The 17048-nt window shown below is 35.8% G+C and overlaps 3 protein-coding genes across 4 annotated transcripts in view; 1 reads left to right on the top strand and 2 right to left on the bottom strand.

Moving 5' to 3' along the window:
- Positions 1-4557, bottom strand: part of LOC120630460 — a 43087-nt gene extending 38530 nt beyond the window's left edge. The window contains exon 1 of the mRNA XM_039899701.1: positions 4538-4557. The gene's annotated coding sequence lies outside the window, so the exon portion shown is untranslated. The remainder of the gene's footprint in view (positions 1-4537) is intronic.
- Positions 4558-4604: 47 nt separating this feature from the next.
- Positions 4605-8801, top strand: LOC120630461 (cytochrome c oxidase assembly protein COX11, mitochondrial). Its single transcript, XM_039899702.1, has 4 exons — positions 4605-5262; positions 6115-6270; positions 7281-7448; positions 8485-8801. Exons 1-4 carry the CDS (start codon positions 5029-5031, stop codon positions 8626-8628), a joined length of 702 nt encoding a protein of 233 aa, XP_039755636.1. The 5' UTR covers positions 4605-5028; the 3' UTR covers positions 8629-8801.
- Positions 8802-9086: 285 nt separating this feature from the next.
- On the bottom strand, positions 9087-16646 carry LOC120630459 (tektin-3-like). 2 transcript variants are annotated; one of them, XM_039899699.1, is made up of 11 exons: positions 16589-16646; positions 15459-15598; positions 14506-14757; positions 13971-14061; positions 13577-13718; positions 12960-13057; positions 12525-12644; positions 11576-11708; positions 11179-11309; positions 10437-10591; positions 9087-9394 (listed from the first exon to the last, which is right to left on the bottom strand). In XM_039899699.1, exons 1-11 carry the CDS (start codon positions 16613-16615, stop codon positions 9184-9186), a joined length of 1500 nt encoding a protein of 499 aa, XP_039755633.1. In that variant the 5' UTR covers positions 16616-16646; the 3' UTR covers positions 9087-9183. The 2 variants fall into 2 exon arrangements, with proteins under 2 accessions (XP_039755633.1, XP_039755634.1); XM_039899700.1 differs by lacking the exon at positions 16589-16646 and adding an exon at positions 16023-16135.
- Positions 16647-17048: the final 402 nt, after the last annotated feature.

Below are 17048 nucleotides of genomic sequence, written 5' to 3' on the forward strand. Positions count from 1 at the left end.
TTGCACAGTTGTACACACCTTATATATTGGGTTACGGCACCCCCGGGCTGAGCGGCGGCAAGGGGTGGACGCTGTATGAGTGCGTGGACTGTGGGAACAAATACAAGCACAAGGGCTCCCTACAGCGGCACATAAAGTACGAGTGTAGGAAACAGCCGAGTTTCAAGTGCCCCTACTGCGTGTACCGCGCCTACCAGAAACATAACTTGCTTCTGCACGAGCGCCATCTGCACAAAGACTTGCCGGAGAAGGTGGACTTTGTATCGGAATGACCGCCGCCCGAGAGGTGCTCAATGTCAGTAAACGTTTCTACATTTAACTAAACAAACTAAAACGGGGGCGTGAGTAATGGACCGCTTATTTTTGGGGCTCTAACTCTACTAACAATTATTGGGATGGGGTGCGATACCGTACCTCAATTGGTGGTGGCGCCTTTGATTATTTGACATTAATAATTAGATAAACAATCAAATTTGCTGCTGATAGAATACACCAATAATTTATAATGTTATAAAAAAATACATTGACAAGGGGCAATTAAAATCTTTTTTCTGCAAAGCTTATTAGATTATAGCTTTTCTAATGGTCCGTGCGGCCGCTCGTTGTACTTTAAAAATCAATCATTTAACCATCGTAATGGTAGGAAACATCGAAAGTAACACTACACAGCACTTTTTTTTAATGTTTTTAGTTACAAAGGCAAGCAAAGGTCAGTCAATAATGGTAATTAATGAATTATAGATATCTTACAAAAGCTTGCTTACCTTTGTATAAAATAACAAATCTTATTGGTTATGTTTAAGCTTCTTCAATTACCAAGATTATTTTGTAAATATGAGTGCACTTACTACTTCATAGTAGTAACTTTAGATGTTACTTTGATTTTGGATATAATTACATACTTTTACAATACTACTAATACTATTTCAAAGTATGTTACATTTATTTGAGATATAAAGCTAATAGCATATTTAATTTTCTGTTACAGCCAAAGAAAGCCAGACTAATCGTTTAAAGATGTAAAGAACTCACCTGGAACTAGGAAGCTGGAGGATATGGACGAGGTCCAGTAAAGTTGCGTTCAAATTTCTTCGATAGCTGTATTTAACTTTTAAAAATGTTAATAAAATATCGTCTTCCATCTATCTGTTTGTTTGTCATAATCTAGGCGACATTACACAATGACAATTAATTCTAACTTCTTAGTATTAACACTTTTTTGGAAGTAAAAGCGGCAATTGCATTTCACTATGTCCTTACGGAGAATTAATAACTCCAATATTAATTTTATCATAATAAAGTTACCAATGAGATGTGTAATGGCAGCTACAAGCATAATAATTAATATGTATTCATTTTATTGCACACAGACTAACTGCATTCATTACCAGTGATTTTTTTGGAACAATGTTTTGATAATCTATATCTAAAGGTTTAGTTTAGTTAAATGTTACTGTGCAAAAGAATCGGTGCAAACTCTTTTTGTACACAAAAATTTAAATTCACAGAATTAAGCATTATGCTTTGTTTTATTTGAGATTTATTAAAAATAACTTTATTACTTCCGGATATGAAGGACGGAACTATACGATAAAAATGATTATATGAAGATGTGTACTTTGTCTTGTTGTGTTTTTAGTTAGTTTGGTTTACAACAGTTTGAGCCATTGTAGTAGAATAAATATTTTTAGTTACCACCGAAACTAATATTTCAATTATTTTGGTGGCAATGTTGACTTTTATTAATATACAATTTAATAATCATTTAAGATTAATGTATAACCACCAAGGACCAAGGGTATAGCCAGGATTTGCTTAGGGAGAACAAAGCGAGAGAAAGTTAATAAACACCATGTAATCCATTTAACGGTAAGACAAAATTTTAAATTGTACACTTATTCTGAACTGTGAAACAAAAACATTTAAGGAAATTAGAAATTAAAAAGGACTTGAGAAATTGATATGGTCAAAAATTAATTTTCATTGTACATTGTAGACTTATTTTTTTCTACACATAGTATCAAACTATGTTTATAAATTCGCGAGATGTCGAATAAAAGGGGATATATAAACAGCATGCTTTAGTAATGATTACAGTTTTAGGGTGGGTCAAGCGCTTCCCTCACTCACCATGGCTGCGCCCTTGCGTAAGACATGTTTTTAGAATAATATTACTATAAATATTGTTATATTTTCTTGTTCTTGTTATTAATTTTAGTGTGTTCCTTGTTGCCAAAGAAATTTATCAATATAAATTATAACCAAACGAATATTTGTATTATAGTTTCAGTATTTTTGTTAAAATGTATATGATATTTTGCATTTGTTACTGTTATTTAAGTTACCTTTAAAGTTCAAATGAAAACGCGCAATATTTATATTTAAACCAAAGAATCTTCCAGTCGATTCTAGCCTTTGTAAGTGCCTTAGTATTTATACATTATTAACTGTTAAGTGTGTAAATTATTAAAATGTTAGTTAAGTTTTGTAAAAATATTTTCTATTGACATTGAATTATGTAGAAAATTCGTCCCAAAGAAATTGTGTGAACTTACTTGAGAGTGTTTTCCTTTTAATTTTTTTTAAGCGTGACGTTTTAGAAAATTTTATTTATAATTCGGAAAACATATTTATAGTTGATAACCATATTACACACGAAATATAATTCTCTCACTCAAAAACTGAACTATTTAAATTCTTAGTGACCTTCAAAAGAAAAACTAATTGAAGTGCCAATGTTCAGTTTTCTAGTTCATTCGGATTAGATTTCTATGAATTTCATAAATTAACATTTAAATTTGAAAAAAAATTATGTACCTATTTTATACAGTATTGCAACAAATCGATTAACAGCCTGTATAAAAAAGTTATACTAAAATGGCGTTGTTTATAGGCAATATACATGCCATATACCTACCACATACCTACAAACATGTTATTATTTAATATGGTAAAAATACTAATTATCCTACTTTTTCCGTTATTTAATGAATATGCTTTATCAGTGCCCAGCGGCGTGAAAAAATATATCTTCGGTAACGCGGATTTTACCCTACTGATTTATTTTACTATTTTTTTTATATTTTGTTAGTATTATCTAATATATGCAAGCTGTCTTGGATTTAAATAATTTGCCGTGGTCTCTAAATTCAAACTTATTGAGCTCTTCAGTTGTGAAATTATTCGTATGTCATGCCTTGCCTAATTACTTTGTATTTATGTTTAAATATTCCAAAATTTCTCCTTTAACTGCTTGTAAGAACATTTTTCTTTCATTTCCATACATTTGGTGAAGATCTTCCTAGAAGTCCTGCCCTCCTAAAACTACAATTGAAAAATTTACAGAATTTAATGCAAAACATTCGGTAGACAGTTCAGCGCCATTATTATACCAGTATTAGAACAAATGGAAATAGATAAGATTTTTTTTATTTCTATTTCTGCTGATTCTGACTGCTAAATTGTTTTGATTTCACCTTTAGTATTATTTTATACAGTATTTTTTTTATTTTGGTTAGGCATATTGTTCATTTATCGGTTTTAATTTTAACCATGAATGATATTTTTTTTTGATAATAATCATAAACAAAATATTTTGAAGAAAAATTGTATTAATGTAACTTGCAACTAATATATTTTGTAAGATTTCTTAAATTTAAAAAGAGAGCAGCACAAAATAATATAGGTCTTTATTTGATGTATTTCTAATTTCTTTTGAAGTAAGTGTGTTTGATTTTTAAATTGAATTGTGCATGAGAATAAATGTTTTAATTTAATAAAATAGTGACTATTTATTTCGGAACCCTAGTCCGATCAATGTACAAACAGCAAATACTTATAATTTTTTTTGTAAATAATAGGTTAGAATTAAATATTTACCATGAGGTATGCAGTGACACTTTTCATGTGCAAATGATACATATACCCTTTTTGACAGTTTTCTTGTACAATTGACACCGACACCGAGTGACAAATGCTTTGCTAGAAGGGACAATATTTAGTCGCATCGAAAGTAAAGGCACTGCATGTCTAATGATTAAAATTATTGGTTAGTGTTAGATTATGAGGAGTTAGTTGTTATTCTAAATAAAGTATTGGAATATAATTTGATTGTTGCAGGTGAGCTGGATATCTTTAAGACGATGATGCAAACTATGTTGCCCATCGTGCCCATGAAAACTAAAAACTATTGGTCACACTATGACTCAAGTTACGAATGTGAAAAGTGCAAGAGAAAGTATCGGCATAAGAGCACGTACCGAAGACACGTTACATACGAGTGCGGGAAGGAACCGATGTTTCGCTGCCCCTTTCTAGACTGCTCATACAAAGCCTACCAAAAAACTCACACGGACGCTCACATCAAGACGAAACACAAAATCATGACGGTAGAATACAAAGGATGACACATGGCTCAGAGTTATTAACAAAAAATTGTGATACTAAATTTAAATCAAATTAAATTAACGGTAAAAGTTGAGTAATTTTATTTTTATGGATAACTTTCACAACAGTCGTTCATATAGTACTTACGTACCTACTGCTTCATTTGGGTGTCGGAAGCTTTTATTGAACATTTCATTTTTCGTTCGCTGCATCCCAAGCTTCATTTCTATTTATTCCATTCAAATGTTCAAACATTGCAAAACAATGTTTGATATTAAGATGTAAGGTTTAAACATTGGCGCCATAAAAATCTGTTGTCGACTGACATTTGATACTGACAAAGGTTATATTCGTTTCAGTCTAAATACTTCCACCAACGTACTTTTAAAATTAAAGTATTCTGTCCTAATTTAAGTTTTAGTTAGATTACCTTTGAAATAATAATTAATCCCACAGGCTATTTAAATTCGAAATTACTGTAGATGCCCAGAGAAAATGATAATACTTCCTAAACTAGATCTTTTTGAACGTTTGGTTAATGTCGCTGTCATTTGTCAGAGGTGGTTTACATTAGCGAAGAAAACAGAAATGTTATGATTGACTAAACCTAACTATTGCAATATTTATGTGTATTCAGATAAAATGAATAGGTTGGTATGTATGAATAGAAGTTTCTTCAACGTGCTCAAGCACAATGTCAGCAGTAAATCCAACCTTTTGTGCGCTCCTAAATATGGTGCAACAAATGTTTACTTCGTCCGTGGGACGCATGAACAGAAGAAAATCCGGTCTACGATGAACTATATGATAGCTCTTGGTGTTATGACTGTTGGATTAAGTTATGCAGCAGTACCATTATATAGGATTTTTTGTCAGGTGAGAGCCTAACCTAAAAAATAATACTTTTCGTATCTATCGTTATTTATAGAATCGATTTTATTAGTGTATCTAATACTTCAACGATCAATACCATCCTCTAGAATATAATATATTAATTACATCTTCATAGAGAAGCAAATATACTGGGCATCAAAAGTCTTTGCTTCTACTATTAACAATATTATATTGTGATTGCCACTAATAGAGTATGTTGAGGCAATAGTAATGAAAGTTCCTTAAAAAGCAGCACTTTTTGGGTAGTTTTGTCAGGGTAAACTGTTTCCCTTGTTATGCAATGGTGCTTTCACCGCCTCTTGTGGGGAATCTGTATCTACGAGTTGTAGAACTTAAATCCGGCATTTATATTTGGCCTTATAATGTGACTAAGAGATAAGAGCTGGAGGAGATGGAAAATAGTATATCACTGGAAAAGATTAAAAGGTGAACACAACTTAACCTTTGAACATTCCTAAAGAAGTATGATTTCAGGTAGGCATCTGTAAAAATAATGCCAACCATATTCATCAAACCCCAGTTATTAATACTTACACATCCAAACTTTTCTACATAGTTTCTCATTCATGATTTTATCAAGTATGTCAATTAAAACTTTTCATTACCTGTAAAGTGTCTTGAGATCATGTTTTGCAGCTATAAGTCATCACTGGCAATGCACACTGTTAAAAGACTTAATAGGTACCTGCTTCTTACAGCACACTGCTGCAATATTTTATTTATAACTTTTACAATTCCTCTGGAAAACTACAGGGCCAACTATTACCTGGCAGCTGAGAAATTTATTTTTTATTGTAGGTTGTGATTTTTTGATTTAATGGCTTTCATATGCAGGCGTACAGTTATGGTGGCACAGTGGGTCAGTCAGATGCAGATGAGTCAATTAGTAAGATGCTAGCAGTTAAAGAAAGACCTCTCAAAATAAGGTTCAATGCTGATGTGGCATCTTCCATGCAATGGAACTTCAAACCACAACAAGGAGATATTACGGTAAGTTGTGATTTCAGAAAGGGAATATGCAGAGCGGAAACTCCCAGGAACATGTAGCTGTTGCCTATCTATTGTGATAGCAACTATCAAGTTGTTTTACTGACATTTAAAGTCAAGTAAAACAATTTTTTAGTGATAGCCCAGTGGACTTAACTTTCAGGGGCTGAATTTGAAACGCAGCATGTAGCTCTAAATTTTATAAGTTATGTGTGTTATAAGTTACTAGCTGTTGCCTGCGACTTTGTCTGCGTTTGTTTTTTGATGTGACATTAAATTTAGTTGTAGTTCTAAAAAAATTAAAGTATTTGGTATCGCTAAGCCTTAAATGAGGGGTTTGCTGCTGTCCACTAAAGAGTTCTGTCCTCTATCTCCAACCACAGTTTGGGCAAAATTAAACACAAATACCTCTATAGTACAAAAATAATTGTTTAAATCGGTTATAATTTGTCGGAGTTATCATGTAAAATCGTCAAACACTCATCCCCTCTCTCAAAGGAACCAAGCTTAATGTCGGGATAAAAAGTATCTTATATTACTTCTAACACTTCCAAGAATATGTGTACAAAGTTTCATGAGGATTGGTTAAGTAGTTTTTCTGTGAAAGCGTAACAAACAAACTTACATTGACATTTATAATATTAGTAAGGAAGTAGGGATAGGAATAGGGATGTGCGTTTTAAGCAATTAAAATATCACTTGCTTCAAATGTTATAGAAAACATGGTGAGAAAACCAGCATGCCTAAGAGTTCTGCATAATGTTCTCAAGTGTCTGGAGTCCACCAATCTGCACTGGGGGGCCAGTTTGGTGGACTAAAGCCCTTCACATTCTGGGAGGAGACTCGTGCCCTGTAGTAGGACAGTAATTGGTTGATATGATGAAGTAATACAACAACTTTACGGCTATATTTGGCTAAACCACTCATGCAGATCTTGATAAATTTATCTCTTGTGTCTTGGTTTTCTGGAATTTATACAGCTGATAAATAAGCTACGTTGTTTTTCTGCACAGGTAGTGCCCGGCGAGACGGCTCTTGCCTTCTACACCGCGCTCAACCCCACTGACAAGCCTGTGATCGGCATTAGCACCTACAACGTGATCCCCTTCGAGGCAGGCCAGTATTTCAACAAGATCCAGTGCTTCTGCTTTGAGGAACAACAGCTCAACCCACATGAAAAGGTATATACGTTCTAAAGAAATTGAACCATTAGCCTTGGACTCCGAAAACAGGCTGCTTCGCCAATCGGCCGTCTTTTAGAGAAGAAGGAGAATAGGTACCACATTATTAAGAAGTTATATAGGAGATGTTGTACGGAGTCTGCAGGCCTTTTTGGAACGAAGTTTCTTAACCCAACTTGCAGTTTGATTTAACGGGTAGAAATCGTCACGTAAGGAAAAATCGTTATCTTTATTGCAAGATTATCGTCAAGCTCTGGCTGTCATACTTTACACCTCTGTACTTACTCCACCATAGTAAAGTAGATATAGAACTTCGTTCTCGACTAAGGTCACCTGGCTGCAGATGCATAAAACCTGGCATCCATATCATCATCAATAGACTTAACAGTCCACTGCTGGGCTTTTACCCATAATCACCACGCTGGGCATGCGGGTTGGTAATTGCAGTAGATTGTAGCAGTAGCACAGAGGAAGCTGCTGCTTGGTCTCTGTTATATTCCTTTAGTCGCCTCATGTAACACCCGCAGAATGTCCGTTTTCAATAAGGCATCGGCTAAATCGAATGCCTAATGATTAGGCGAAGTCTTTAGATAAAAAAACGTTTCACCAACTCTTAGGTGGCTTTCGGTGCTCCATGAGGCGAATAGAAAATAAACTGTAGTGATTTTGTAAAATTTAGGTATAAGAAAACCCATAAACTATGATGCTTGCTATTAGAAAGAGTAATTATTATGACGGCCGTGCGTTTACAATATTTTTATTGTTACTTATTATTATTATTTTGTAATTCAAATTTATCTTTTTATATTTTAATAACTGAGTTTATACCTTTAAATAAAGATTATTATTAGGTGATAACTACTGGTGAACAATTGATGTATGCCTAGGAATCTCATTAGATTAGGTGCTTCTTAATTAACAATGTTTAACAATTGTTTGTCGTTAGTGATAACGGGCATAAGCGTTAATAGATATAGAATGCTAAGAGGCAGATTTGAGCTAGGCTGATAATAATGAAGGCTGTTTAATATTTCAGGTTGACATGCCAGTATTCTTCTATATCGATCCCGAGTTCATGGAAGACCCCAAGATGGAATATGTTGATGAAATAGTGCTGTCTTATACATTCTTTGAGGCCAAAGAGGGATTCAAGTTACCTGTTCCAACATATGCAAAGTGAACACTCAAGTGTTGGTGTTAATAGTCAAATTAAAACTTTAATTATTTAAGTAGTATGTAAACTAAAATGACACAATATTATGATGTAATGAATTATTTATTTCAACTGAAGTATTAACAACTATAGCAATGGAATTCATTAAAAATCAACGAAAAATAATGAACAAGTGCTGGGTAAAAGTTGAAGTTTGATTTTTGTTAAAAACCTTTTTATGATTTTAAAAATCGGTCGGTGAACTAATTTATTTATTTATCAAACAACGTAGATCCATTAATTTTAATGACAATAAAAAAGGGGTATTGTCTTGTTATTAAGAGACAGTGGGAGAGTTGAGTGAGAGACAGATAGGGAAAGAGAATGGGAACAACAATAATAAAGTAGATTGAATAGTATAAGAAGTAGGAAAATGGTTAAAACCTACTTACTTTGAAAAACGAAGGTAGAGCAAAACAGGTCAATAATTATAAACAAATTTATTTCCTCAAACAAACAAATTAAACAATACTGAACAATTTAACAACAACTACCGACATTTTACGATTGACTAACTTTGGCCTAGGCCTTGATAGCGGCAGTGACGGGGTATCCCCTGCGCAGCCCCATGCACTGGTCTCGGTCTATGAAGAGCGTCGTGCTCTTGTTGCGGAGGTCCGCTTCGAGCCCGGCGCGCACTCCTAGAAGTGTCTGGTGCGTTCCCTCCGCTGTGGCTATTTTGGAGCGCAGAGTTTCCATAGTCTCTTGGAGATCGCAGACTTCTTTGACGAGTCTGTGGATAAAAATGCTGGGGCTAGAGCTTCAAAAACCGGATATATATATTCTGGGCGCCAATTTAGGAGACGTCCCGATCATACTATAAATGTTCATTTAATTTTGGAACGTGTGCTTAATGTATGTTATGTTTACCAGGCAGGTTGTAATCGTCGCGTCTAGACAAATCCTTCCAGAAAGTTGTTTGTTTTTTATAGTATATAGTAACAGTAAAAAGTGCGTTTCAAAAAAAAAAAAAAAAACGTTCCAAAAGTGCTTGTAAATTGCAAGGGCCTACTTGAAATAAAAAAAATAATAATTTTGAAATGATGCCCACAAAGGTAGGCGCGACAATGCCCAGATCTAGCAAGGCATATTTTTTTTTAAATAGGGCTAGTGTAGTCTATCGCCTATGCAATGTGATGTTGCAGAACATACCCAAAAATTAGTTGTTACTATTCCTCGAAGTTCGATGACAAAATAAAGTGGGTGGAACTAGTGCTTGATCACACACTTCCCAATAGAATACAAATTCAAAATTAATTTATTTCAAGTAGGTAATATAAGCACTTTTGAAACGTCAAGTCTGTCTGTTTGTAGTGACTCTACCACCGGTTTGGAAGGCAGATTCTACCGAGAAGAAGCCGGCAAGAAAGTCAGCAGTTGCTCTTTTCCAACATCAACAATTTACATTTTAACATTCATTTTTCTATCTTGTGAGAGAGAGATGAAAGCGGAGCCGGATGCTTCCAAGCAACCTTGTCATTAAGAAATTCATCAATTGTATGCAGTAATATCGCTGTAATAAATGTGTTTACACATTCTTTAAACTTACGCATTGGTAGGTCCAAAATTACTTTAGGAATCATGTTATAAAAGCGTATACTCAATCCCACAAATGACTTCTGTACCTTTCGCAGACGATATGCATATGTCACTATTTTATGACCATTTCCTGTAAGTCGACTGTTTATGTCCACTTATTGTTTATAACTACAATCTGCTCAACTTGACTGCCGGAGGTTGCAGCACAATTGGCTGCTGGCCACACACACACTCACCTGTGCTGCGCCTCGTCGCGGCACTTCTCGAGGTGCGGGCGCGCGGTGCGGGCCTGCAGGCGCGTGTGCGCCACGCGCATGGGCTGCAACTTGTCCTCTATCGCCTTGTTCAGCAACTCCAACGTCTTCTCCACGTCGAACATCTCTTGTTGGACCTGGGTTTAGAAGTGCACGATTTTTGTTAGTAAATATTTTGTTAAAAACAGTTTTATTATTTTAAAATTCTGTTGATAAACTTATTTATCAGACAACGTAGATCAATTCATTTTAATTACAATAATAAACGGGGTACTGGTTTGTATTTGTTAGTAAAAGACGGTGGGAGAGTTGGCTCAGAGACCGAGGGAAGGCGAATAGGAACAGGAAAATGGTTTGAATCGGTGCCTACTGAATTTGTATGGGAAAATAAAGGAGAGCAAAAAGGTAAATTTATATGTAAATTATAAACAAATTTATTTCCTCAACCAAACAAACAACACTGAACAATTTAACAACTACCAACATTTTACAATTTACTAATTTGGCCCAGGCCTTGATAGCGGCAGTGACGGGATACCCCCTGCGCAGCCCCATGCATCGTTTACATCGAAACTTCTAGACATAAGTTTTGGAATTATGGTTCGAAATCTGAATATAATAGTCAATATATTGCAAAAAACGATTAATGATGATGATTCCATCCAGTGTTACTAGATAGTCAGATTTTCCTCGAGCTAGTGTAAATTTACTATTCTGAAGGTACCTTGTGCAAATGAAGTTGCAGCTTATTCTTGATTTCAATAGTCTCAGCGATGCGGCGAGTGAAGGCACTATTCGTATTACTCCATTGGTCCCAAATCTCTGTCGCTGATACATTGATCAAGTTTTCAGCGTCTGCAAAATGTATTTAATTTCTTCTATTAGTAAAATTAATCGTATCGTATTAATATAATAATCTCCCAGATTTTTAATTTAACATTTTTTTTGCCACTTGCAATTCTAACATTGTATATGAAATTATTTGCGATCTTTCGTAAACAAATAAATAATGATGATATGATGATGATGAAACAAATAAATAGCAGTTAGCAATACAGAAATATTAAAGGCATTTTTAGCTTTAAACATGATATCTAGAACCATACACAATGTGCGTTTACCAGACAGCATCTGCACAGCTTTAGCGCGTTCGGACTGCGAGCGCTGCAGAGTGGCTGCGCTGGCGGCCGCCCAACGCTCCGTGTCACACACCGTCGGGTCGTAGCGCTCTATGCCCGCGTAGAATTGCAGACCCTATGACGTAGTTGTTGGTCATGTTATTTTAATGTTGGCCACCCAGATTTTATACTGGTACTTTGTGATGTGACATGATTCTCGTAACATGTTTATTTTGTGATCTATAACTGTAAGTAACTAAAGAAAGTAAAAGAAGTATCCTTAGAAATTTGTTACAGTTAATAGAAAGCAAACAGTATCCGGTATTGTATATCTTTTCTGACAGTTACCCATACAGAAGTGTACAACCGCGCCGCTGCCACATGACATAAAGACGAGAGATGTGTAACAGATGACTATAGATTTTTCAAGAAAAACGGGAGCTCTATACCTCAGTATACAATTCAGCGCCATCTAGTATTTAAAATAAACATATTTGAATTGTCGATAGTTTCAAGTATACTCGTACCTACCCTCACTATTTCAAAAATTAAAAGTATCGCAACGAAACTATTCAATTTTTTATTCTTTAAGTGCAAATTTAAATTAAAATACATGTCGAGATTGTTTCCTTTTATTTATATATACTTAAACGTACAGAGTTTAACTACTTAATTATTATTATTATTATTAAATTCTTTATTGCACACACAAAAACAAAATACAAAGAAACACATTTACAAAAATAATAAAAAAAAAACTATTTTTGGTGTGCAAAGGCGGTCTGATCGCTAAAGCGATCTCTCCCAGACAACCTTTGGTGATAGTAGTTTTTGTAAGGAACGGGTTGGTGCGGCAATAAAAATTTCTACCTACATAAAAATATTACCTACGATAATAAATAAATACTACCTACATAATTTGGAGTAAATAATGCTTTAAATATTGACTTGCCTTCGAGAAGTTGTTGAGCTGGTGGCACATTGAGTCAATGCCGAGAGCGTACTCCTTGTTGCGCATATCCGTCTCCAACTCATTTTGCGTCGCGCGGCAGTTCTTTGACTGTTGCCGGACCTGCATTTAATAATAAACGCGATACAACAAGAACCAGCTTATAAAAAATCTTCTCAGCAAGGCCTTTCATCAGGTATAAAATTACACATACGTATGTACGTTCATATAATATAATTGGGCATTTTCGGGAATCCGCTATATTGTGTTTAGATTTGTCACTTAGCTACCGACCGAACACTTATGTATGCTTACACAAAATGGTTTGGGGATAGCTGGTTTATAGTTCAGTACAAGATGTGAGCCACACCAACTTAATAACATAGCAAGAATAAAATAAAATGAGGAAGGTATTCCTCAATATAAAAAGTAGGAAACCTTTTCAAGCATATTTCGGAATTTATCCTGGCTCTCGCGAAGAATAGCTACTTCCTTGAGGAGCGACTGCTCCACCGCATCGTGCACTTGCTCCAAACCTGGCCATATTATTTAATAAAGTTAAGTAGTTATTGTTTTGTTATTTATTGAGCATGTCTGATTCAAACTTTTTGTCGTGGCGGAAGTTAGCTGCGAGAATGACTTTGCGCAGGTAGCAAACTTTACTGTGGAACATTGAATTCTGCGCATCGAAACGCTTGAGTTTGCGAAGTCATAAATTTGAATCGGACTATACATGCGTTTTTAGTAAAGTTACTCTGTGATCTTATCATTATCATCATAATAACCGATAGACGTCCACTGCTGGACTTTTGTACGGAGTTCCAAATTCGACGGTCCAGCGGCTCCCTGCAACACGTTGATGTCGTCTGTCCACCATTTGTAACATGCACTGTTCGAAGACTTTGGTCTTTAGAACAGTGAGTGTTACCAGAAACGAAGGTTGGTAATCTATTAATTATTAATGAATTTAGCTAAAATGATCGGAACCGCGATTTCAAAAGTTTGCTGCAGTTAAAATGTAGCAGACTTTATGTAGAGGTTGCGGTTGCGTTTACCCTGTCTCTTTTCACGATGGTAGAGGCACTCCTGCACGATATGCAGCGGCCCTTCGATGCCCGCGATGGCTCGCTCTAGTTGCCTCCTGGTATCGTTCAGTTTCTCGCACGTCGCCACTAAGCGCTCCATTTCAATAGACACCTATAAATACATGGTCATTCTGAGACCTATTGCTGTCTTCATTATTCTTATTGTTTCAATGTATGTTTCGCTAGTAAATCCGGCTCGAAGGACCAAACAAACCGTTTGGTCCTTCAAGCCTTCTTTTTTTTTCCGTTCGGTGATATAAACTGGAAATCATCGGGTTTTATTAATTGCCTTTAACGTTAATTATTGTTTTTATAATTTTCAAAATAATAGTTTAACATCTTTTGAGCAATTGAAATTACTCACCTCATTTCTCCAAAATGTGGTATCAGTAATTCGTTCGCCGATACGCCTACCAGAGTCCCTCTGCCCCTGAGTTCCGATTTCGTCAGTCTCCCTAGAAATAATGTAGAAAATTTGTTTGTATCACATTCACTGTACCAGCTACTGTTAATATCATGGAGAAAATAGCTACTTTTCTATTTCAGTTTAACTGTACACCTTTTGGCTGCTCATTAATATAAGACGTTATAGCATGCTCGATGCATACAGATGTTAATGAAGCATTACATTACATACATTTTCACTTATATACATTCGTTTCTTGTGCTAGCAGCTATTCTGTTAAACCGCACTGCAAGGATTCATCAGGTATTAGAAACGAGGAAACGTAGTAGTTCTTGTTGTCGTGTCCATGAATGGTAAGAAACCACATAATGCAACGTAAGCTTATACCTATAAGCTAACTTTGCAGTACCTTACGATGCCTCGCAGTTCAGTGCATATTGCTTTTAACTGTTATTATATACTTATTCCTAATAATATCAAAACTAGATAATACCTGAGCATCCGCATAATGTCATTCCGAACCCTCTCAGAGAAGTTCCTCTTGGCATCGGACTCATTATAGTTTTTGATGCTGTTCTGGTTCCACTCGTACTGCGTGTAGCGCGTGTACAAGGCCGCGCGCGCCGCATGCTCTGGGCTTCGGTCGAACCCGGTCACTAGGTTGGGGAACCTGAGCGGTTCTGCCGCCATGCCAGAAGGAGTGTAGCATGGATCCACCATCGTGTTGGTTATAGGTTGAGATGGCCTGCATACAACATGAATACTTTTAAGTGTAACTAACTTTTGTCCGCAACGTGGTCCGCCTTATTGTGTGTTTTTTTTTTTATTTGTGAAGCTAAATCATTTAGAAACATTAAGCTAAAAAATTGCCGAACTTATTACTTAGTACTTACTTATACTTAGGTATAAGAAATAGTTTACGTCCTATTCTCAGACCTACTGAGTAGACACAAAATTTCGTAAGAATTAATAAGATTTCTTCAAGCAGTTTCGGATTAGTTTCATTACAGACACGGGTCTTTTATCAATTAGAAGATAAGAATCGACAAACTTAACAGTTTTCTCATACCGATTGCGACGACGGTGGTCAATCTCCAGAAAAAATGTCCAACTACGTGGGAGATATTATAGTGCACAAGTGTGTGCGCTAACACAGGTGCACAGTCTATTCTCTCACTCTCGTAGTCCGATGGGACGGGAGATCCGACAAGACCGGAAAGAGATCAGACGCAGCAGGACCAACGTGAATCACCGGCAATTTCCAACTCCTAGTTGGTACTAATAATTTCTTTATAATAAAACCCCAATAGGTACATTCATTGGAATGTGCCGGAGTCGAACCTAGGACCTCGTGATCTGGAGTGCTCACAACTGGACCAACAAGGCAGTTTCAGGTTTTTGAGATACTATAATTAGGTTACCAAATGCCATAGAATACCAACTCACATAGGCGTGACCTCGATTTCTTCGTAACCCATTATAGGTCTCCAAGGGTGCTTCTTCGGAGAGTGGAAACAATACCCCACCTGAGGGGGCACGCTCGGAGCACCCGCTGTTTCTTTCACGGGGCTCCATTGTTGCAATTGCTGTATTTAAACAATGTTGACAGTAATTTCTGTTGTCCGATTCAAGCTACTAGGCGGAAAAAGTATGTAAATCAGTAAAGCATAATATGTGAACCAATAATATAGTGGTAACCACCCACCAACACGACACCCGTAGTTCCGTCTTAAAGGCACAAGTGATAATAAGTATAGTCGATGGGGATTTGAGGAATAACCAAACTAATTTATCATCATCATCTCCATACAAATTAATATGTGTGACACGTTGGGAATTTTCTTTTTCCATCGAGTCCCACCTGTTGGTTCCGAATGAGTTTCACCCAAAGAACAGTTTGACTAGAGGGAAAAAATTCCCAACAAGTCGCGTGTAGCCTCTATGGGCTCTCACCAAATTATTAACTGTATATAGGTCGCTGAATTATAGCCTTCTCGCTTTTTCACTCACCTAGGTTCACGTTCGCCATTTATGACATATTCAGGTATATTTCACTACGATGATGATTTAAGAAGCATTATTTTAGAAAGCTTTTTATTTGAAATGCCTTCATCGACTTCAGATTTGCAATGAATAATTTTAACATGTTCTTCAAATATGTCTTCCATTGTTATAAGGCAATTGTTTTTAGGTAACATGAGTTACGGGCGATGGAACAAATAACGCTGTACTTCATTAAATCAGAAATGAGGAGTTCCATAGATGAATCAGAGTTACCAATATAAATCAACGAGTCGCAAACTAAATAAGTGGCAATGGGTGGGGATATAATTTAAAGAACTGATGGACGCCTGGGGACCCTACACCCAACTTGCTGTAATGGTGACTTCGCGTCTGTAAATGCAGCGATGGTAGACCCCAGGCTATATTAAAAGGTCCGACTGGCAAATCACAAATAACAAGCCCTTGAATTTGTAACTTCTTTCTTTGTAAACGGTGGCCAGTGAACGTCTATCCATACATACGATGATGTTATACATCATTACGGAGGAAAAAATATTTTCATATTCATTTACCGTGCACATGGAAACTTCTTTAGCCATTTTAAATGAAATTTTATTTATCTAAAAGCAAAAAATTTAAAGATTTGAAGAATCCAAAATATCCTATAATATAGATAAAATTCGAATAGAATTCCGTGTCATTATTGTTTGTTTGCCAACCTAGTTTCATTAAAAAGCTTAGGTTCCGAACGATTGTGTCCTCTTTGGTTCAGATAGATGTGATGTGGATTTAATCCCCAAGGAGGGCTGATGGCTCAGATACAAGACCTAGATGGAGTCAGTAAAAATCGTATGCCAAAACCAGATAGTAACATAATATTAAATCAATGGCCAAAACCGAAAAAAAACAAGATTAAAAAAGAAGCGTTGTGCTCATGCCAATCCCGCATAACGTGGGGAAGAAGTTAAGATTCTTTATACACCAATAAAGGGCATCGCTATTTTGTTTTGTTTATTGTACTTAATGGAGATT

Source organism: Pararge aegeria, chromosome 16, assembly GCF_905163445.1.
Source record: "Pararge aegeria chromosome 16, ilParAegt1.1, whole genome shotgun sequence".
Lineage (NCBI taxonomy): Eukaryota > Metazoa > Arthropoda > Insecta > Lepidoptera > Nymphalidae > Pararge > Pararge aegeria.